Below are 22,106 nucleotides of genomic sequence, written 5' to 3'. Positions count from 1 at the left end.
CTCGAGGCGATTGCAGTCTTCACCTCACACAACGCAATCCAGTCTTCGTCCGTACAGTCGGGGTACATCGGAGGATCATTCCAGCTGCCGTCATAAGATCCGTTCTCGAATGGTGGCCTTCGCCATTCACCATCGTCCAGAATCCGATATCTTTGCGCCCAAAGTCCAATACCAAGCTCTTTTGAACTCGAAAACGCCGAGTTGTCATACCAATCGCCAAAGCCGCAGTGTATAGAGCGTAATTTGACCAGTCCAGTCGCGAAAGAAGAGAAGTAGTCATGCCATCGTGCTGGGTACAAAAAGCTCGATGGTGCAAGAATCGATCCTGTAGTGCTTGAGTTGAACAAAGGCTCAATAGGGTAGTTGTCCGAGTCCAGCGTGGACGGTATGCGCACGCCAATAACAATAGGGCAATTGTCCAGGACAAGCTCTTCAAGAGTATTGCAGTGTGCCAAGATCCAAGTAAGTTGTTCATTGTGGCTAAAACTCATTCCTCCAAGCATCAAAGACCGCAGATTTGAGAAGATGGGCAGACGACACTTTGGCATGTACCCAAAATATATGTCTCGTGCATAGAGCTTCAGATGTGTCAAGTTGTCGCGAATCGGATCGAGCCACTCTTGCACAAGCCGATGTCCGAAGAATGAATGAAGTTCCTTCTTACCGAGGTTTGCAGGCAAGGATCCATCGCCATCGACATCTTCAGTGGTAACCTGAAGCTCCAATTTGCGGATGCGCGACATGACCGATTTGAAGTCTCTAGAACGAGCCACTACCTCATTTCCGCAACCTTGCAGATTCTCGACACAGAGATGCTCCAGCTTCGACGTCGCATGATTGGCGTTCAAGCCAGCGAACAGACTCTGCAGCACATCTGTCCTGAACTTGATACTCTCCGGTACGTTTCTCGCCCACCAATGTCGTCTTTGCTGGGGGCCGACACATTCGCTGCTGCATTTTAGTGTCACGGAACGCAAATTTCGAAGTCGTCCCAGCTTCTTCAGCACGGCTAAAAAGGACTGCAACAACTCTTCATCGCGGTACTCCCAGTCGTACGTGTCCATGCATGTATCCGTGTACTCGGCTGTATCGATGGTGAGCTGCGTCACCGCGGAACACAAATCCGGTTTTTCGAGCAAATTCCTCAAGTTGTTGATACTCTTCTGCCTCAGCAGTAGTGTTGAACTGCGAAAGACCAGACCAGTACAAAGATCGGCACACGTCTTAGAAACACATCGTAATGATTTCGTAGCATCATGGCCACGTTTTTCGACCTCATACGCGATGATTGTCAATAGTTCCAAGGGGAGTTGATCGAATTGGGAGATTGTTGATATCATAGGTGGTTGGTAACTTCTTGGTGGCTGGGAGATTGCGGGGTGATGAAGCGATGCCTTCTTTGATGGGCCGCTCTTCTCTGGTGGAGGAGTCGCTTGCTGCTGAATGATTTTCATGTTACGACTATATTGTTGTGTTGTGTGCTCTTACAGTTTGGAAGTCTAGTATACAGATAGATGAGGGGTTAGGGGTGTCACATTGCGTGATGAATCATGTGGTCTCCAGCTCCGGCTCGGTCTTCAACTGCCTCTCAAGGAGCAATCTCCGTAATCCCCGATACCACTCCTTGCTCGAGTACGCATTCATCCTCTGTCTCTGTGAAGACGAGTGTTTTGGCTGAGATCAGTTCTAACAGCATTCTGTAAGTATCTCACTAGGTTTCGTGACTATACGGTACTTAGACTCAGTCTTACAGACATGCTATCGAAAGATCTGGACAACAGCATCGACGTCATACAGACAGGGTCGTCCCCTATACAAGGCTCGACAGCATTGATTCATCTCTCACATCTTTCCCTCTGACTAATAATGACTATTATATACAAATCTGGGCTCGGTGGCATGTCATGTATAACGATACGACTCTTGGACGTGCGGCGGTATACGTGTGAAGAGATAATTCTGATTTTGTACTTTCGAATGACAATGTTCTCGAGGACGTGCTGAAACCGTGCAATGGCGTTGGAACAACACTCAAACCGCAGAATACAAATGACACCGACCTTGGAGTTCATATGTTCAGGGCGCTTCACCATCGTCAACAGGTTCAAACATATAGGACAGAACCGAGCAGGCCGAAAAGACGAACTACGACGCAAATTAGGTTAGATTTGCTTCGTAACAAGACATGATCATCAACCATTGCAAACCACCATCAGTTCTATGTCATTCTATACGGAAGTTCATACACGGACACTACTCGCTCGCGAAGTACTAAGCTTATACACTCACCAGCGGACAATAGCCAGATATCAAGGATATGAATGTTGACATAAGTCTGCTCGAGACGTTCGTTAAGACAAGCAAAGCGACTCAAGTCAGCGTGCTCGAGTTCTTGACCAATTAGAATCTACACTATGCTCCATGTCAGCACAGCAAGTTAGCCCCACTTAACCTGAATTTCAGAGCCAGACAACGGCATGACAAACCTTCGGCATGGAAGCCGTAGAATAAATATCATAATCAGAAACGTCCCATTCAATATAAGTATCTTTCCAACTCATCATATCTCTGCATGTCTTCTCAACCTTCAGACTCCAAAACCATACAATCTCCTCCACCAACAACCAATTTCAAAACCCTCGCCCTTCTCATCGGCATAGCAGCAATCACCCTGGCTATCTTCACACCCCTCCGAACAACCCTCTCAACAATCTTCTCCGCTGCCCCAAAACACACCTCATCAATCACACGCACCATGTCTTCCACCACCCCCTCTTCTTCCCTAAAAATCACAAAGCGACCTTGGAACCACCGCGGCCACGCCGACCACGGCTGGCTCTACACCTTCCACACCTTCTCCTTCGCCTCCTACTACGACCCTTCCCACGAATCTTTCGGTCCCCTCCGCGTGATCAACGAAGACCGCGTAGAGCGCGGCACGGGCTTTGGCACGCACTCGCACGCCGAATTTCTCATCTGGAGCTACATCGTCCGCGGCGAACTCGAACACAAAGACTCGATGGGAAACCTCGAAAACCTGAAGCGCGGAGAAGTACAGTTTACCTCTGCAGGCACGGGGATCAGGCATTCAGAGTACAACCGCAAAAAGGACGAAGACGTGCATTTTTTGCAGATTTGGGCAAAGCCGTACACGAAAGGCCTGCAACCATCCTACGTAACCAGAAAATTCACGGATGAGATGAAGGAAAATAAACTCGTCAGGATCATGGAGGATGTCAAACGCCACAGTGGAGCAGACGCACAAGATCAACCTATCCCTCTGCATGCGGATTTGAGCATGGATGCTAGTATCCTAAGCCCGGGCAAGAGCGTCACTCACGATATCGTGGCGGAGGGAAAGAGAAATGTATTCGTGCATTTGGTCATGAGTGGCAGAACGCAGCCAAAGACCGGTGGCGCAAAGATCAAGGTCGGAAATGTCGAGTTGGGTGAGGGTGATGGTGCGTATATTATCAATGCTACCGGACCGGGAAAGATCGAGGTCGAGAGTGTTGGCGACAAGCCCGCTGAGTTTTTGCTCTTCGATATGGGGCTGTAAAACGAACAAAGGTGTATATAGCTTTGGCCTCAGCCCATTCATAAGGTATACCTTCGCATTAGACTTACTTGACCACTGCTTTATGCTTGCTTTTGGCACTCGCACACACAAGATTCATCGAGTCATTATTATATCAAAGACCAACATGTGGGAGAGCAAAGCGAGAGAAGAAAATACATCAATCGTAAGCAAAGATAAATCTAATCAATAATCTCCACATAGAAAAAGAAGAGAAGGCGTGATGTAAGCAACATCAGAAACTCATGAACAAAAAACCCCCGAGCTCGATATCCTTCGCAATCGGCTGTTCAGAGAAGAAGAGAAAACTCAGAAAACCTCCCTCAAGAAAAGAAGAACGCCTTGCCTAGTATAAATATAGTCAAAAAAGGCCATCCCCCAAAGTATATTCACAAACCTCTCCTATCGTCATAAACATTTCAAAACTTAGACCTTCTTGCTCGTTTCCACTTTTTCCTCTTCTTCAGCATCCCTCTTCTCGAGAGCTTCTCGTTCCCAATCCTGGATCTGGATACCGTAGTTCGACGGCTTGCGTTGAGCAGCACCTGTTTCAGTCGCCTCTTCCTTGTCCTTTCCCTCCTCTTGTTCTTTGAGAAGCTGTCTAGCACGAATGCTCTTGGCGCCATCGCTAATGCTTCTCAAACTAGCCTTGTCAACATCTGCGTTGACGACACGCAGACGAGCTTTAGGAACTGTGAACATGACTTGGATATCACGGTTGGCAGCTGCCTCTTCGACGTCCCAGTCCTCACGTTCGTCTTCTGGTGTCTGTTTCTCAGCTTCCGCTTTTGAGGTTGTGGTTTCGGGGACATCGCCCCAGTCGCCGGTATCAGGGTCATCGCGGTAGGGTTGCCAGCGAGGATCATTCTCGTCGCCTTCCCAGTCACGCGGACCACGTCTGGTGCCTAGGAATTGTGAACTGTCACTAGCCGCACGGCGGGGAGCGGAAGCCGACATGGATGATCCTGCGCGAGTGTGGCCCTTGACAGGACTGTTGCTGCGATCGCGGTATTGCTGACTGACGAGCGGCACCATGGGAGCACCAACACGTCGTTGAGCGTGCGAGGCGCTCATGCTGCGATCGCCGCTGAACACTTGACGGATACTGCCCATCCAGCCACGACGGCGAGGTGGAAGAGGAGGTGTCTTTCCAACGGCAGCTGCTATAATTTCTGTCGAGGTTGGTCGCACCCTAGGATTCAGCGGCGCTGTGGGTTGGTTGTTGGGCGCAGGTCCAAGAAGCACTTCGCTTTCAGCAATCAGTTGACCAAATGTCGTGCACTGAGTTGATGAAGAGTCAGGTGCTCTATCTAGACCAGGACGCAGGCTAGGTGGATGCAAGCTGTTAGTCTGCTTGGGTCTGTTCTCCCAATATGCAGGAGACAGACTGCGTGACATTACAGATGCGCTGGGTGCTTGCGATGGCGTGATCGATGGATGACCTGACAAACCGAAGAACAATCCTGAGCGAGTCGAAGATGTTCTGGCAACAGAGCGACCGTGACTCGACAGGCCAGAACGATCGGAATCTTCGCTCAAGCCAGAGGATGTTCTTTCGTCAATCTTATCAGGGGAACTCGATCTGCTGACCGGGTAAGGAGAGATTGTGCGTCGTAGAGATGCAGCATATGAGTTGGTCCAGTGGTTGATCCAGCTGCTGACCTGATCTGTACCGTTCGTTGTGCTCGTCATCACACTAGTGTTTGTGGGCTGCCTATGGATGGGAGAGCCATTAGAGCCTTCTACCGTAGAGCCGAGCTCTGGAGTGACCGGATGGCTGCGAAGAGGGTTAGGAAGAGGATCTTTGAAAGGATCTTGCTCGTTGCTCTTCAGTCCGATCATGTTCCCGAGCCCTCTGAATGAGCGGTTGCTATGCCTAGAAGACAACCTCTCCTCCTCTTCATCTCTTTCCTGGATAGGATGGATGTTGCCACTGGCCTTGCTGATCCTGCCATCGTCGTAGCGAGGAGCGGCATGGTACTGGTACTGGCTGCGAGTGAGGCCGTTCTTTCGGAGACCTCGTGTCGGGCTCGGAGCATTGATCGATACACCAGATCTCTCGACCTCGCGATTTCCTTCTTTCATCTGCGCGGGACTCTGTTCGACTCCATTAGGCGTCCAGGTCGTGAAACCATCATGCATATCCTCATCCTTCTCTTGCCAGACTCCACCAGCTGCGTAATCCGCGTTGTAGGGCTCGTAAGTGGTGCTGCTACGATAAGGCTCATAGTTGGTATTGCCGAACCAAGCTTGCTCGTAGCCATTTCCTCCCTGCTTGTACAGACGTTCTCTGTCACTCTCGCGAGCATCCCGTCTTCGTTTGAGATGACGCTTGTACCAGAAGTAGAAGATGATCAGGAGACCGACCGCGATGGCCCCAATCGTCAGACCGACACCAAGACCTGCTTTCTGAGATGTTGTAGTGAGCGCACCTTTTCGTTGGTCTTGTGCTGACGAACCACTGTCTGATGTGACTGCTGGAGGTGGACTGTAAGATTGTATCCAAGTTCTCGAGGTGACGTTGTAGAAGAGATTTTGCGAGTTGGACGTAGACGTCGACCGACGCAGGAAACGCTTGGATGATGTTGTGGGAATGTTGTAGCCACCCATAATCATCATGACTCCACCAGGAAGCATGGCTGCGCCGTGTCCGTATATACCTGCTCCAGACAGACCAGAAGCTGTTTGGAGAGGTACCGACCACTCCCAATCTCCATCGCCTCCATAGCCTGAACCGAGTTCCAGCACGGCCAACTGAGGCGAGGCAGCATTTGTGACATCCCCAACCCATCCACCAAACAGAATCAAGCTCTTGCCATCCTCAGTCAATACTGCAGTATGTCCTGATCTTGGCTCGACGGCCGTGATGGCCCCTCTGACTGCGAGATCCGTATTTGCTGCTGAAGGTTGATCCACGGGCTGATAGGTCCAGGTTTCTTCGGGGAGGGAAAACAGAGCTACGGACGACATGTTGATGAAAGCAGCTCCAGTGTGGCCTCCAACCAGTACGAAACTCTGACGCGCGCTTTGAGTGCTGCTGGAGTTATCTGAGAATGCAGGGGCCAAGGGAGTCATACTGAAGCCAGCCTCAGCGACAGGTGGACCTTTGCTGGACAGAAAGGCAGGAGTATAAGCGACTTGCTTCGAGCTGTCCAATTCCGGAGAGAAAGTCATCATCTGGTTAGTGTAGTTTGCTGCAGACATCCAGGTCTCGTCGGTAGCGTTGGCCAGCGGACACATTCCTCCGAACACATACAAACTTGTCGTCGAAGCATTACCCTTGGCCAAGTCGGAAAATGCGATACCTGAGCTCAGAAAGTCGGGACCGTGGACCTTGTTCTTTGCAGCTGCTGCGGGTGTGCTTTGTAACCATGTTCCGTTGCCATTCTTGCCATTTGTAGCCGGGATGAAGGTCCACACTTCAGGAGCATCGCCACTTGTAGAGCAGTCGCCAGCAACGACAGTAATGTTCTGTTCGCTTCCCTTTAGTGGTGTGTATACCCGATTTGATGTCGCTGACAGAAATGGTAGCGAGTTGTATAGCGTCGTCAAGGAGAGTTTTGAAGCCTGGAGCGATCTGGTGAGATCGAGCGAAAGTAGACTGGTTTGGCCATTGGCATTCGGTTGTAGGATATATGCGTAGGATACTGTTTGGTCGTCTTGGTCGTTCTGCTCAGGTATTACGATATGTGTCGGGTTGTATGGTAGATCCAGTGCTGAGACTTGGGCGACTGCGAGGGCAAGAAGTCCGGCTATATGCCTCGGAAGGGCCGGTCTTGACATGTTTTCGAGACAGTGTATCACAACTCAGATCCCTCAATCCGTATACATTGTCAGAGTCGTGATGGCCGCTTGTCTCGGTAGTTTGGTCGCGGACGCAATAATTCCACAGAACGAGCGGACGCGGAAGGGCGAGATAGTAGTGTCAGGGCGAGACAAGAAGTGGCTAGGTAGGTACCTTGGAGGTAAATAGATGGCTGGGGACAAGACAAAGGAAGAAACCCAATCAATCGAGGGCCACAGGGCTCTTCTGCAGCTGAACAAGGGCCACCCAGATGCGACCGCCCGGTCATTCCGGTCCTCAGAGTAAACAAAGCTCGTCACGCAACATGGGTGGGTATCCACTCCCACGTAGTAGACGAGAGGCACCAGCCACCGTTCGATACCAACGTCTAGGCCCTGATTATATTGACCCGTCGCCGAGCAGCAAGCAGTGAAGAGGCATGCTTGGATAAATTGGCAGCCACAGCTCCTTTGACAAAGTGTGGCACCTTTTTGCACCCTGGACAAAGTTTGTCAACCCATGTTGCCAGAGCAACCCCCCAAATCCGAACCCTTCTTTCGCTAGCTTCTGGCCCTCCAACCTGCCCCAGCACTCGATTTATTCCACCGTCTCCGCTACTCGACAGGATCCTGGCATTATGACGGTCATTCCCGCAAAGCTGAGGTTCGTAGGCAAAGGCTATGTTCAAGTACGAGGGTGTCCACTCTTTCTGATGACGATAAGAGACTCGGCTTTCTTGACGCGTGCTTGCAGCCGAACCAGCCACCTCTCGGACTCGGCGGTTGTGTCATCTACATATTTTCTTGTTTCTGGAGCAGAGCGATAAGTATGTATCTGAGATTACTCGTTACTTCTCGTAACTGTAGGACCGAATTATTGTACATGATGCTCGGTTGTCAGGTCTCGCCAAGGTCCTGGAACGAACAGACGGCCGCTCAACCACGAGGTTTAATCGAGCCGTTGTGGGATTTATAGCATTGTGCAATCTCCAAGCTGTAGCAACCACCGTTGGCATATCCGAGTATCACGAGCAACTGAACGGTCAGATAGTAGTGAATTGAATAGATAATCTCCGATGTATAGTTGAAGTAAAAAGAAAGCGATGCCTAGAAATTCAGCAATGACCGTATCTCTCTCTCTCCATCCCTCGTATCCAGCAATGTCCCTAGTATAGTACAGCTCGTGTGTCCGAATAACGCCGCTTCTGAGGTAGTCGTTTCTGACCACCTCGTGCCCTCCAGCGAAAACTCCTTCCATGCAATGTTTCGTGCGCAATCGTTTCGTGCGTAAATAAATGATCCTCCCTTTCCCGTATGACGCCTCGCTTCACATGTACATTTCTCAGACACTCAATTATATGTCTCCCGCGTTGTTAATGCGCTTCTTGATCTGCTCGAATGAGGAGAAGAAGATCATGTTGATAAGAGCCGAACGTCCGACACTGACTCCGAGGCCTGTCTTGTCATCAGTTGGTGCGCTTGAGCAAGTAGCTTGAATTGGCTTACCTCTGTATGATCCAGGCTGGAAGAACTTGATGTTGGGACGCGAGACTTGAGCGCGACCTGTTTCCAGCTGGCGCTTCTGGAACTGAGTCTTGACGACATCAATGGGGTAGATCTGCACCTCGATTAGCATCGGAATATAACGCTTGATCTGTCATTGAACATACCAATACCCAACTGACGATGCCACAAGTTGCTCCAGCAAGAGCGACGGCACCAGGTTCGGCAGGTCCGTTTCCGCGAGCGTTCGAAAGGATCTGCTTGACGGTTTCATAGGTGCCGAAATATATAGCCGTGCCAATGGTATCGCGGACTGTGTAACATTCTGTTAGTCGTAGTCGGACATGCCAGGATCATATGTTGTCAATACTCACCAAGATGCAGCCGATAGCCGCAGTACAAGCCACGAATGCCGCGGTCACGGATAAGCTGCTGGGCAGTTCTGAAAGCACCAGTGCGAAGGTCGCTGATTGGTTGAGGGCGATCCGAAGGGTTCGCCTCTCTCTTCATCTTTCCAGCAAGCTGCGCGTTAAGCTTGATGAGCTCGAATGGACCTTCGCTCAAGTCAGTAATTGTTCGAGATGACTGCCGAGATAAACATACAAGAGATGAATGTAATGACAGCGCCAGCGGTTGCTCCAGCACTACTGAAACAAGCGATAGTCGACAGAGTAGGATATTGGCCTTTCTGGTTGGCCAAGTCAAGAGGCGACTGGCCAGTCATTTGGGTCATGTAGTGATCAATCACATGCTTAGAGCGTTGATACAGACCGAAAGAGATGGTGCGCACCAGTGTGACACTGGCCATTGGCGTACCAACACCTGCAAATTGAGCTCAGTACAGGTAGAGGCAATGCCCAACAGCATGGAAACATACCTCTCCAGAAACCACGCAGGCCTTCGACTTGGTAAGCATCCTTTACGGTTGCGAGGAAGCGAGTGTCGTATCTTGGGAAGTGATCAGTAGTGGCGCGCACGATAGTCATGACGCCTACTCACGATTGCATGCGTACTTTCGCAAAGTCGAGAGGGAACTGCACAAGACCCGTCAGTGTCGAGGCAGAGCAAGAGCCAGATCATGCGACTGAGCATACCGCTACAAAGGTAGAGAGGACGCTGGATGACATAGAAGCCAATTCTGTTTTCCACTTTCTAGCCCATCTCTTGACATCATCACTAGCCTCATACTCCAGAATGCCGAACCTAGGTGGTTGAGTGGGCGTGTGCTGCTCGTTGTGGGACTTTTCCGAATCAGAGTTGGAGTCTCTCATACTGGGTGGTGCGAGGTGCGGGTGGTTCGCGGTAGAAATGTTGCTGAAGACAAGAATGTCTTTCAGTTCGCGCGCTTTTGAACCAGCGGCGAGCTGCGCTCCATTGGCTCTCGGCGGATCCGACGACTAAGCAAGGCAGCGGTATACGTGCTTCTCGGCAGGCTTCCAAGACTCTACAGGCTTCCAGCAGGGCGTACGAGACTCTGGGTTCGCTCGTGAGCGAGGTCTAGTCGTAGATTTATGGGGAGCGGGCGCTAGTCGAGCTTCGGACGACGATTCGAGCGGGCACGCCGTCGCCTGTCGAGACTGGTTTTGGGTGCAATTATTCGGCAGGAGTCTGTTGGGCAGTGGTTTCGACAGAATCGGCGGCGGCGGCGTGGGCAAAAGAGCTGGATAGAGGTCGACTTTTGTAACAGGAAGAAGCAGCGTGAATTACTGTACCGCCGTCTGATTGGCCTGTACCCCGCCGTTTTGTACCTTCTCTGAAGCCTCCCGAGTGCTCGCTTACACTTACCTGTATACACTCTCCATCACGCGGCTGCTTTTGCTTTTGAGCGAGTACATGTGAAAGTGCGTGACGTCGGCATGCTTTGCTGTTGTTAATGCCAATGTCTGAATCATATATTACATTCTGCATCGAGTCATCATTCTCCCCTCCCATTCATGCCTGAGACCACAAACAGGTCGCTTATGTCGATCAGCCGAGACTCGAGTACAGGACGAGTCTTGTACTGTTGTGTGCGTGATATTCACGCATCATAGAAATACCACTCCAAGCCCCGAAATAACACTTAAGCCCAAAAGAACCCATCCACACGCTCTTGCATTTGCTGCCTCACTAGGCGCTTCTTTGCCAACGTTGCTCTGTCCACTAGCCATGGCCGTACAGCTTGTCCCACAACCATAGCCAGATGGACAACATCCTCCGCCCACACTGGCCGGACAACTAAACCAACCGTTCGCACAGTGTCCAGTGAGAGCTGCAGAGCTGGCACCGCTAGGAGCGATCACTGTCAGTCCGGAGTTTGTGACCACAGCTGTGCTTGCAGAAGTAGGGCAACTAGTCGTGTCGCAGTTCCTTCCGACTCGGCAGCATCCGCCCAAATAATATGCTGAGCACATATAGAACCCAGTCGGACAGCCAGAAAACGTGACGGTACTTGATGTGGAGGTAGTCTTGCGGGACTCGGTGCTTGACGGCAGAGCTGAAGTTGAGACTGGCCCAGACCCACTTGTTGGCAGAACAGGTGGAGCAGCGGTAGACAACGGAGGGCAAGTCACAGAACCACAGGCTCGATCAGTATGGCAGCAACCGCCTCCAAGACTTGCTGGACATGTTTGGAAACCAGGACTGCAGGTCAATGGGCCTTGGCCCGAAGACGAAGGGCTGGTCGGAGTTTCAGAGACAGACGATGTCGTCGATGCCCCCGAAGATGCAAGTATGGTCGTCGTTTCAACAATCGTCGTTGTCAAGGCGTTTCCAGAACTTGTCACTACTAGAGTAGTTGTAGTAGTGCAGACCGAAGCCGTTTGTGAGCCAGAACTTGCTGGCACAACGAAGGTTTGGGTAGTCGTGCTATCGGACAACGTTGACCATGAAGCTCCAGTAGTCACGGTGACTATTGGTAACGTGGTAGTGGTTGTAGCGGTCGATGCATATATGCCTGGATGTCACATTAGGAAAAGTAAACCATCAAGATCAGTCTAGTTTGCTCACATCCAGCACCCTGACATGTATAGCCGGGAATGCAGCAACCGTCATTTTCATTCTCACAGTCCGTGTATCCTGCGGCAGTATCACACAATCCAATCTGACCATTACAGTTTGCACCATCCGGGCAGCAGCCTATCGTTGCTCCATCATTTTCTGGGAGCGAGATGCAGGTTTCGCTAGTAGCACAACAGCTGTTGGGGTATCCAATCGATGCGCAGCTGTTGGTCCCAGTAGGGCATTGAAATGCCCGTTCGGATAAGCTGCGACCAAAGAATCTGTGAGATGGAACAAACTGTTGAGGTTCTGCATGCAAGAGCAGCGGTGGGAGCAATTCTTCAACGGTGGAGATGTTCGACAACAGTGCTGCAGAGCTGACCGAGCGTCGAGCGCTTAGAGGCCGAGCCATCTCAATGGACTCAAATGTCTGCTCGTCAAAGTGCCAGTAATCCAGAAAGAACTTTTCTCCTTCATGGTCGCTCATCTTGCGAACACCAGATGGTGTGGCTGTATTGAGTTTCTGCTGTATTTCGAGATCTCGTTTGATGTGGTGTTCGTGTTCAGGATAATATTTCGCACTGAGCGGTAAGTTGTAAGGCCAGTCTTGACTGTAAGATGGTGTCGCAAAGATGATGGCGAACAGAGCAGAAGGCAGGGCTAGAAGCCCAGTCATTGTATCACGCATTTTGAGCTTGGGATGAAGGTCTCGTAAGCTTGGAGAAGCACATCAACATGGGAGAGAGCAATAGCGACAGAGAAGAGTGACTATTATTGTCTAATCTTGCTTGTGAGCAAGCAGACATGGCAAGACGACACGGGAAAGGAAAATAGATTGCCATCGCAAGTGATACTTAGCGTTGCCAGAGCTACAGTGCAGCAAGCAGGATGTTGGCGTGCATGAATACTGAGCGACGAGTGAGAAGAGGGCACAGAGTGTGGAGACTGTGAGCGAAGCAGCTTATCGATGTGGCTGATGGGCTGTGGCTTGGACTCAGTCTGACAACGCCAAGCAAGAATTCATCGCTTGCGTGTGGCCGACCGCACGACGGAGAAATCCGCCGCGCCCACAGAAGCACAGAATTCGCCGCGTTCTTTTGAATCTCTCGTTCGCGACCGACGCTGTGATATCGACATCCACCGACATCGACAACCGGTACGTGTCCATTCCATATCCTCCCCGAGCCCGTCAACACCACAACCGACACCGCTTCCTTCTCGCCGCATCGACAATTGCTCTCCTTCGAACCGCGCGCGCGCCCGCCACTGCAAAACACAATCCTCGAGAGAGCACATCCACTAACACACCTCGTCTGCAGCAATCATGGGTAAAGGAAAGCCAAGAGGTCTGAACGCCGCCCGCAAGCTCCAGAACACCCGCCGTGAGGGTCGCTGGGCCGATCTCAACTACAAGAAGCGTCTTCTCGGTACCGCCTACAAGTCCTCTCCCTTCGGTGGTTCGTCGCACGCCAAGGGTATCGTCCTCGAGAAGGTCGGTGTCGAGGCCAAGCAGCCCAACTCGGCCATTCGCAAGTGTGTCCGTGTCCAGCTCATCAAGAACGGCAAGAAGGTCACCGCTTTCGGTATGTGAAGGACGCCATAAGGACAGCGCACACAGCACATTCTAACATCTAGTTCCACTAGTCCCCAACGATGGTTGCTTGAACTTCGTCGACGAGAACGACGAGGTCCTTCTCGCCGGTTTCGGTCGCAAGGGCAAGGCCAAGGGTGATATTCCTGGTGTCCGTTTCAAGGTCGTCAAGGTCTCTGGTGTCGGTCTCTCCGCTCTGTGGAAGGAGAAGAAGGAGAAGCCCAGATCGTAAACAACTCGCTCCCCCCCACTGCGTTGTTACGACTCTTACGCTTTCTTCTATTTCGCGCGGCGGAAACAAGCAACAACCAAAAAGATTTCTCTCTTCACATCATCTACACCTGGTGTCAACAAATCATACATGCTTGCGGGTTGATCGGCTTTGGCGAAAATGGGAATTTTGCGAACCAAAAATGAAAAACAGTTTCCAAAAACACCCAAACCACCAGTCCCTGTCTGCTCGCCCGCATACTAGAGCGTCTTCTTTTTTTCTCGCCCTGCCTGCTGCTGCTGCTTCCTGTCGTTTTGCTTCTGGCATCAGATCATACACAGTGTCTTGTGACATAGCTTACGGAATGCACTCGTCCAGCTCTGGCTGATGAACGAAAGATACCCGCATTCTGTCTACTCTTCCGCTTGCCACTCTTTTTGACTGACCATCAATGTGTATCCATCTGATTATCAGCAACTGACTTCTCAATCTTCAATTGACATTGTATAACTCTAGTCTCTATCCTTCGGCCATCACCATTCTCTCCAAGCATCACCTCTTGCTCTTCGTACCTCGCATTCTCCCCCTCTCCGCCTCTATCTCCGTCTCTTCTCTTATCTGTTCGTATTCCTTCCCTTCCCTTTCTACACAATTCACTTTGCCACACTCTGGACCTCGCCCATTTTCCTGTGGCCTTGTCCAATTTTAAGTGCAAAGAAGACTAAACTTCTTGTCCTACTACTCACCGGCATGTCTCCTTTCTTTTCAAGGGAAGCGTGGGCATATCGGTCCATGTTTAAGGTCTACATCTCCATTCGGAAACTACAATCTTTTGCTCTTGTCATCATAAACAATCTACTCGTACAATGATGTTTGTTGCTGACTCGAACTTGCTATACATACACAAATACATATCCACATCTAGAACAAATGAAGCTGTGTGTATACAAACCCCAGATACTCCGTTTTATCTTCCCAGTCAACTTCGACCTTGCCTTGCCCTTGTCACTGTTTCTACTTGCTCTCCTTCTTCCTATCCTTCAAGCCCTCAACACCCTGGCCCCAAGCTCCAGCCTTCTTGCCCCACTTCATAGTGCCCCAAATGTGCGTCCAAGAAAATTTAGGCGGCGGCTCTTCAGACCGTCTAAACGGACTCGCTCCATGTCTAAACATGACTTCATCGTTAACCTCATCCACATTTCTCGAATCGCCCATTACTGCATCATTACCCGCTTCTGCATGCGAAGGCTCAGAGGAAGGGAGGGCAACAGAAGGTGCAGAAACCTCCCAAGTGCGTATGGAAGCAGCAAGAGGTCTATGCCAGTTTTCCTCGTCGCGCAACCACCACTTCCTACCACACATTTCCCAGAGACGGGATTGAGCGCGGCGATAGGCAAAGCGTTCGTCTTCGCCGGTGAAAGATCGCACATTGCTGAAATCGGGACCGCTGTTGCCTTGGCGCAATCCTCGCATTCTCAAATCGTCGTCTGGGTCTACGGGTCCGCGTTCACGTTCTGAAATGCGTCTGATGCGATTGGGTGGATCATCTTCGAGGGAGTCTGCGGCAAGCAGTGGCGAAAAGCGTGAGTGGGTGTAGTCTGGTTGCGAAGAAGGCTCCGAGTAATCGGGGTTGGAAGAGAGAATGTTGGGGCGGAAGGGAGCAGTGGCGTCTTGATATGCTTCTGCGAATGTTTCGGCGTAGACTGCATCTTGCTGTGCTTCCGCTCCTGCGGCCTTTTCGGGGAAAAAGATTTCATCAGGGCCGGCGTGGGCGTGTGTGATGAGTAATTTACAGCGAGCCTCGTAGAGGGCGTCCAGAAGCGTTATAAAGCGCCTGGCTTCGTTTTTCTGAAGTAGAGAGAGGATGGGCACCGAAGAGAGAATTATGGTGTGGTAGGTTGAGGCGAGGGTGATGTAGTCTGCGGGACCGAGAGCCGAAGCACAGAGTTCAGCGAACGTCCAGGAGGAAATGCCGGCGTGGGAGCGAGGGACGGGGATGGTGCGGCCGTAGACGCGGAGGCTGGAGGGTTGCCAGTTTATGGATGAGGAAGAGGTGCCGAGGAGTGTTTGTTCGACTTGTGCGAGGTTGGTGGCGAAGGTTGCTTGTTCTTCTTCTGATGCCGTGGGTTCGGGTTTGATCAGGAAGTAGGTAGGTGCTCGTGTGGTCTCGACTGGTGTTTCTGAAGTTTCCTTTGCAGCCTCTTGCGGAGTAGCAGAGATGGCAGAGTCGCTCTCAAATGCTTCCAGGTCTGTGACATCTTCAAATCGGTCTTCTTCGGCAATAGGAGGAGGTGCTTGCGAGCTGGCTTCATATCTGCGATAGTCTTTGCCGCTGCTCATCTCCCAAATCTCGCAGCGAGCCTTGAGAACCTCGAGGAAGCCAGCAAATTCACCTTGGCCAGCAAACATGTTTTCACTCTTGCCTTTGGCAGCCTTTCCCAAGCCCAGTTTTTGGGTTATGCTTTGCAAGCGCGAAGGTGGTGGAAATGCCATACCAGCGGCTTTGTGCAATTCCTCAGGCATGCGGTTGCTCGTTGCTATAAGCACACCGCCGAGTTGGAAGAAGGAGGTCATCAAGTTGGTCATGATCTTCGAGGCAGCTCTATCCGGTAGTTGGAATTCGTCGAGGAAAAGGATGGGCGAGTTGTTGATCATATCACGAGCGAGCCAGAGCAACGAATGCTCTTCCACATCAGCACCAGCGGCTTGAGGTGATCTAGACAAGCGGCTTCTCCTCAGCTGCTCAAGTTTGGCAAAAGTATCTAGCATAAAGGTGTTGAAGTGCCAACGAGCCTTCTTCCGATTTGGCAGGCAGTCAGCGAAAAGATCGATTAGCATACTCTTGCCAGTGCCTACTTCACCATGAAGCATGAGGCCTCGAGGCGAATCGAGATTCATGGCGGCTTCATGGCTGGTGAGGACTTTTGTCAGAGCCAGGCTGTCTCGCTTCTCTCTTTGGGCAATGAGGTTTTGCCAGACACCTCGTTTCGTCGGATCTGGATCTACATTTGTGTTTACTGAGGGTCCCACGGCGCGTGTTATCTGATCGAGTCTGTGCTTGTACTCGACAGTGGGTTCATAGTCTTTCAATCGCTCATATAGTTTTTGAAGGTGGATAGCTAGAGGAGGTTGGTACACAGACAAACAACTTCAATGCCCGAAAGACTTACCAAGTCTATGTTGGGCAGGATCTTGAGTTATACGGTTGGTCGCGAGCAGGGCCCGGTACAAGACCAGAGGATTGGTGATGGCAACACCCGTGTTTGGTATAGAAGACAACGACATTGAAGTGAGATGCAAAACATACAAAGGAAAGAAGACTTGGACCTGATACGATATTGGAATTGAGAGAAAGTCGTCGGATGCAGTTGCACGATCTCTATGATGAATCGAGTCTAGGCGCGAATCGACGTCACCCTTTCTCGCATGCGGAGGGCTTGAAGTCTAGAGGAGGCTCAAGCACGACACATCGACGTCGCCAATGGACTAGAGGCACACCTTAACATGGACGCCGAGCAGTTCACGCCGGCGCAACTGTCCTTTTTCGCAATCTACAGCCCGCCGCTGGGCCCGACCGACGAGACATTCGGCGACCAAGTTGTCTTTTACTATTCGCGATCAGCCCGGGATGGACGCGCCAAAGCCAAAGCAACGGCCGACGAGGAGCGACTGAGCGAGAATGAGAAGCTACGACAGATTGGCCTTGCCCAAGGCATGGCAGGCTTCGCCAGGTACCACCAGCCGCTTGCTTGACCAACTGAGGTTCGCGTGTTAAACATGGTCCAAGGAACTTTTCCGACGGCGAGCCCATTGAAGCCGTCGAGACCGAGAAATCGCGCGTCCTGATGCACGAGCTGGAGAAGGATTGGTGGGTCCTGGCTGTATGTTGACTACCATCTCCTACTCATCCGCAGCTGACCCTCTGTCCTGTAGTCCGTCGACCTCACACGTCTCCCCTCGTCCAACAAGGACCAAGAATACGAATACTCGTCGCGCGAGGTCAGCCCGGCACCTCTCCTCCTACAACAGATCCTCACCGCCTATCGCGTCTTTACACTCCACCATGGTCCCTCACTCAGCGACATGTACGTCAAGCTCACGACAGACAAATTCTCAGCCATGCTCGATCGCTTCTGGTCTCGTTTCTGCCGCAACTGGGACGTCTTGCTTCACGGCAATCCCGCTGTCGATATCTTCGGAGGCTTGAAGCTTGCAGCAGGCGGAGAATTGGGCTATGGAGTAGGCGAGGAGGACTGGGGCAGTGGAGATAGAGAGGTGCTCGAGGACTTGGTGCATCGCACCGAAGGCCTGGTCGACTTGCTGGTCCACCGCTTCGGCGAAGCTGTTCCACCCGAGGAAGACTACAACATCGACGATCCTTCTCAAACCACCCTTCACGGTGCTCGTCAAGGTCTTCCATGGCTAGGCTGCGGATCAGAACCCCAAGCCCCTGATGGCCTCATCTTCAGCGGTGTAGGTGCCATCACACGTCCTTCAGTCCGTGACATCTCCACCTGGGTGCGCGACATTTATGCCTACGGTGAGCACGCTTACGGCGTCAAGGACAATCCCCACCGACAGCGCCGCAAGAAGCGCAGGCGCCAGCCAGTCCAAGAGTCCGAGACACCAATTGCTACAGATGAGGAGCTCAAGAACAAGGCTATTGACAAGTTGAAGGGTATTAAGCTGCCGCCAGATCCTCGTCCGCAGATGCACGACAGAATCGCCTCTCATGACCATGCCACCGGTACTCCAGGCACCCAGGTTGCTTCACATCCCGGCATTCCTCCACCTATTGTCAGCGCTGTAGAGGCCTCTCTTAACAGAGCTAGTGCCTCCGCTGAATCCAACGCTTCCAACCAACCCCCACCACCCTCCGAACAATCCTCAAACTGGAACCTAGGAAGCTCGGACAAGTGGGTCAAATACCTCACATTCGGTCTGGCATCAGGCGGAAAACGCTCCGAATCGCCAAAACGACCAGAAGGCCCCCGCCGTACTTCGACCTCAAGCTCAAAGACCGTCAAGGGCGTCTCTTTCCCAAAATCAAAAGACGACAGCAAAGACGAACCTCCCATGCAACATCTCGATCCGAATCCAGACGGCTACCAAGCAATGGCGGCTTTACAGCGGCAACGCCGACAAGAGAACAAAGGCCACTTCCTCATCGGCTACCGCGGTGACCTCGAACTCGAGCCCGTAGAAGAGAACGGAAACGACAGCGACACCACAATCAATGACTCCGAATTGCCCGAAGCTGAAAGCAACCTCCTACGCACTGTCAAAGTCGAATTGACAGACAAAGGTGACACCGTAAACGATGACTTGGACTCGCGCGACAGTTTTGTCAACAATGATACTTCGTCGAGATTGAGGGTATTGGTGTATATCCATCGCCCATTCATCCATGTGTTTTTGTTTGAGCAACGCACACCCTCCCTCAGTATCACAGCGTTCTACCGCGACTTGCACAAACACTTGCGTCCGTTGTATAAATCGTTGCTCAACAGCACTTCGGCGCAAAAAGTGGCAGATCGCATAACAGCAGCACATACCTCTCCGCCAGAGCCCACATCCATCAACACTGCAAACCCTCCTTACTCACCTCCTCGCGACAGCCCTGTTTTCGACTTGGTTTACGACCCTGTAAACCTCTCTTGCCACACTTCTTTGCCTAACATCCCCGAGCCAGGCCAAGTTCTACCTCTAACCGGCGCCATTTCAACATCCTCATCAGGTAAGGATGGACCACCCCAATGGACACGCTTGGAAGCTTTGAACATCCACTCGCATATCCTGTTTACTCTACACCATTCGTCACGCAACGATCAAGAAACGGAAAGGACATCAAAGACAACCAGGCATTGGTGGGTCGTGTGGTTGCGCATACCACAGCCCGGAGAACAGGATGCAAGGCGTCCGCGCCCCGAGTATTGCAGGACTGCGTTTTTGGTGCGCAAGGCTAGGGATCAGGTTGTCGAGAGAAGAGGCTTGGGGATGGGTGGCATGGGCAAGGGTATGGCGAGCAGAGTGAGCAGTGGGATGTATAATCTGGTTGGTGTTAGAGGAGGGAGCAGTGCGGACACTGAGGGTGCCCAAGGAACTGCAGGATGGGGCAGTGCTGGCGCGTTGGCGGGTGGAATCGGCATTGATGCCAGGAAGTATGTTGAGAATCTGCTGAGCTTGAATCGGTAAAGGAGAGAAAGACAGGGTGGATTCGATGGTTGCCCGGGTTTTTCTTCGCACCAGAGTAAGCAGGTGATGTGTGATACACTTTGACTCGTAGATCACCATCCTTTCAACAACTCAACCCTTTTGATCTTATCGCCTTGCGAACGAGTCATGTGTATCTGCTGTGGTGATTTGGATACATTTTTCTGATCGTCAAACTTGGGTCATGTTGATGGTTATGGATATTCTTGCAGGATCTTCGTAACTTCCGCGTTTCCCTCCCGACATGCAATACCAAGTGCCGTCAGACCGTCGCCATTCTCAGGCCTTCTGTCTGCTCCATGGTGCAATAGAAAACTTACCATGCCATGCTCACCTTGCTGTGCAGCAGCATGCAAAGCAGTGCCAACATTGTCTCTCTCGTCATCCCAGATTTCAAGTCTATTGATCTCATTTACATCGGCACCTTTCGACAACAGTCTTTCCGCCGAAGCTATGTTCCCAGCTTCCGCAGCAGCATGTAAAGCTCCAGATTGGGCAACGCGAGCTCCATGCTCTAGCAATGCTGCTAGAATGCCTTGCGAAGGTAGCGCTGCCGCGGTGGCCAGGAAAGTGACTGGCGGAAGCCAGCTCATCCCATTGGGGTCGGCCCCGCTGTGCAGTAGGAAATCGACCATTCTCTGGTCATTCTTCCATATTGCGACAACGAGGGGTGGCCCTATCTTGTCCATTTGATGATCCACATGCAGTCCAGAATCGAGAAGTGTTTGCATCTTCGCTATGGACGACGATTGCACTGCCTGTAGTACGACGAGATCTCGAGAGAATGTGGTCCCATGACTTCTTGAACTCCTAAGATTGGAGTAGGAAAGCGGCATTTGTCCCATCCGGAACGTTGAAAGCGATTGTAGTGTAGCACTACGAACGGGGCTTACTAGAGCCAGTCAGTGATGTCTCGAATGAAGTGGTAGTCAGTCGATTACAGGCAAATATCCCAAGCGACAGTTGCATATTGGGTTAAAATAGATGCTTCCTTCGTGTGCGTGTCGTGCAGTAGTGATTCAATCGAGCGGGATGTGTCTATAGATGTATTCACGACAACGTGAGTCATACTCATTGAAGACCACATAAATAAGCTCGAGATTAGGCACGCGCTTGTAACAGTATATCCGTTCGAGACTCAGTACTCGTACTCGTATATCTCGGATTAGATTTAGGACAAGGTGTTAAGCAAATAGGGCATGTTAGCAGTTCCTGTTCAACACCTAAACAGGAGGAGGATTCTATACTTCGCAGGCAGCCAAGCTTCGGTCGGCGATATCATTAGTCTAACTACACACGATATTATACAAAAACTAACCCATAGAATCTTTCGAAAAAATCATAGCATGTTATGATAATAAAGGAAGTATATGGTGTAGTTTTTTTCATAAAAAAATGATGTCAACTTATGGTTTTACTGTTCTATGTTATAGATCATCTATGAGATTAGATATTAAGAAGCTAAAGCTACGCTTAAAGGAGAGAAGGAGAACATCTCCGGTGACCAGCAGCGCTGATGTCATTGATATAGCTTGGAACACACACAAGAAACGGGCACACTCTCACCTCTAACAACGCCACCTCAACCTCTGCATACTACAATTATCTTTTCACCAATATCAGGCTTTCACAGTAATAACATCTCAAAAACATGGAGCAACAGCAAAGCATCAATGTTGTAGAAGACATCATGGACATGGCAAGCAGAAGAAAAGCCTGTTGGCGAGAATCAGACTGCAAGAGCTGTCTCAAGAGCAAGCACAATTGTGGATGGTGTCCAAGTGTAAGTGACTGTATCTTCTTTTGATCAGTTGTATACCTCTAGTCATCAGTCGGGGGTATCGGGTTCTGAATGAAACTAACCCAACCACAGTCCTCAACCTGCGTCCCCGTGTCAGGAACCCTGCTGTCCCCAATCTCGCACCCTGTTTGTCCTTTGGCTTCTGAACGCTACGAACTACGTACCGCAACATTGGGGTGTAATTGCAGTACTTATACTCTACTCAGCATCATCATTACTGTATTTGCTACCATCGGAGCACTGATTTTGTTGTCGGGGATTCTGTGGTTGCTCAAGTGGTGGGGTAGGTTGATGAGGTCGGGTGGTTGGGAGATTGTGGTTGAAGAGGATGGGAGGGTGAGGGAGGGGACTTGGAGGAGAGGGGCGTTGTGGCCTAGGTGGATGGTTGCGAGGAGGTGATGGGATGGGAAGAGTGGCGAGATAGAGGATCTTTTGAGTTTGTTGGACA

General features: G+C 51.1%; 9 protein-coding genes across 9 annotated transcripts; 4 read left to right on the top strand and 5 right to left on the bottom strand.

Moving 5' to 3' along the window:
* Positions 1 to 335: 335 nt before the first annotated feature.
* Positions 336 to 1,016, bottom strand: M436DRAFT_31012 (uncharacterized protein; the record flags this gene model as incomplete). Its single annotated transcript, XM_013573410.1, has 1 exon — positions 336 to 1,016. A coding segment is annotated over one exon (681 nt), but the record flags the coding sequence as incomplete, so codon positions are not given.
* A 1,739-nt stretch (positions 1,017 to 2,755) lies between these two features.
* Positions 2,756 to 3,559, top strand: M436DRAFT_42261 (RmlC-like cupin; the record flags this gene model as incomplete). The annotated part of the gene is made up of 1 exon (XM_013573465.1): positions 2,756 to 3,559. The coding sequence occupies one exon, from the start codon at positions 2,756 to 2,758 to the stop codon at positions 3,557 to 3,559; it is 804 nt and encodes a 267-aa protein (XP_013428919.1).
* A 444-nt stretch (positions 3,560 to 4,003) lies between these two features.
* On the bottom strand, positions 4,004 to 7,360 carry M436DRAFT_42779 (uncharacterized protein; the record flags this gene model as incomplete). Its single annotated transcript, XM_013573568.1, has 4 exons — positions 4,004 to 4,558; positions 4,769 to 5,081; positions 5,463 to 5,789; positions 5,859 to 7,360. The coding sequence occupies 4 exons, from the start codon at positions 7,358 to 7,360 to the stop codon at positions 4,004 to 4,006; spliced, it is 2,697 nt and encodes an 898-aa protein (XP_013429022.1).
* A 1,354-nt stretch (positions 7,361 to 8,714) lies between these two features.
* Positions 8,715 to 10,134, bottom strand: M436DRAFT_62470 (mitochondrial carrier; the record flags this gene model as incomplete). Its single annotated transcript, XM_013573730.1, has 8 exons — positions 8,715 to 8,815; positions 8,867 to 8,978; positions 9,031 to 9,188; positions 9,238 to 9,417; positions 9,467 to 9,685; positions 9,741 to 9,811; positions 9,863 to 9,897; positions 9,958 to 10,134. 8 exons carry the CDS (start codon positions 10,132 to 10,134, stop codon positions 8,715 to 8,717), a joined length of 1,053 nt encoding a protein of 350 aa, XP_013429184.1.
* A 756-nt stretch (positions 10,135 to 10,890) lies between these two features.
* On the bottom strand, positions 10,891 to 12,530 carry M436DRAFT_42852 (uncharacterized protein; the record flags this gene model as incomplete). The annotated part of the gene is made up of 2 exons (XM_013573581.1): positions 10,891 to 11,798; positions 11,852 to 12,530. The coding sequence occupies 2 exons, from the start codon at positions 12,528 to 12,530 to the stop codon at positions 10,891 to 10,893; spliced, it is 1,587 nt and encodes a 528-aa protein (XP_013429035.1).
* Positions 12,531 to 13,166: 636 nt separating this feature from the next.
* On the top strand, positions 13,167 to 13,665 carry M436DRAFT_80501 (ribosomal protein S12/S23; the record flags this gene model as incomplete). Its single annotated transcript, XM_013573894.1, has 2 exons — positions 13,167 to 13,425; positions 13,487 to 13,665. 2 exons carry the CDS (start codon positions 13,167 to 13,169, stop codon positions 13,663 to 13,665), a joined length of 438 nt encoding a protein of 145 aa, XP_013429348.1.
* A 993-nt stretch (positions 13,666 to 14,658) lies between these two features.
* Positions 14,659 to 16,929, bottom strand: M436DRAFT_42863 (uncharacterized protein; the record flags this gene model as incomplete). Its single annotated transcript, XM_013573584.1, has 2 exons — positions 14,659 to 16,763; positions 16,815 to 16,929. 2 exons carry the CDS (start codon positions 16,927 to 16,929, stop codon positions 14,659 to 14,661), a joined length of 2,220 nt encoding a protein of 739 aa, XP_013429038.1.
* A 219-nt stretch (positions 16,930 to 17,148) lies between these two features.
* On the top strand, positions 17,149 to 19,839 carry M436DRAFT_42188 (uncharacterized protein; the record flags this gene model as incomplete). Its single annotated transcript, XM_013573442.1, has 3 exons — positions 17,149 to 17,375; positions 17,432 to 17,525; positions 17,578 to 19,839. 3 exons carry the CDS (start codon positions 17,149 to 17,151, stop codon positions 19,837 to 19,839), a joined length of 2,583 nt encoding a protein of 860 aa, XP_013428896.1.
* A 1,669-nt stretch (positions 19,840 to 21,508) lies between these two features.
* Positions 21,509 to 22,057, top strand: M436DRAFT_71522 (uncharacterized protein; the record flags this gene model as incomplete). The annotated part of the gene is made up of 2 exons (XM_013573811.1): positions 21,509 to 21,640; positions 21,731 to 22,057. 2 exons carry the CDS (start codon positions 21,509 to 21,511, stop codon positions 22,055 to 22,057), a joined length of 459 nt encoding a protein of 152 aa, XP_013429265.1.
* Positions 22,058 to 22,106: the final 49 nt, after the last annotated feature.

Source organism: Aureobasidium namibiae (assembly GCF_000721765.1).
Source record: "Aureobasidium namibiae CBS 147.97 unplaced genomic scaffold scaffold_5, whole genome shotgun sequence".
Taxonomy (NCBI): domain Eukaryota; kingdom Fungi; phylum Ascomycota; class Dothideomycetes; order Dothideales; family Saccotheciaceae; genus Aureobasidium; species Aureobasidium namibiae.
Note: the sequence above shows the minus strand (reverse complement) of the source record. Positions and strands in the feature narration are given on the sequence as shown.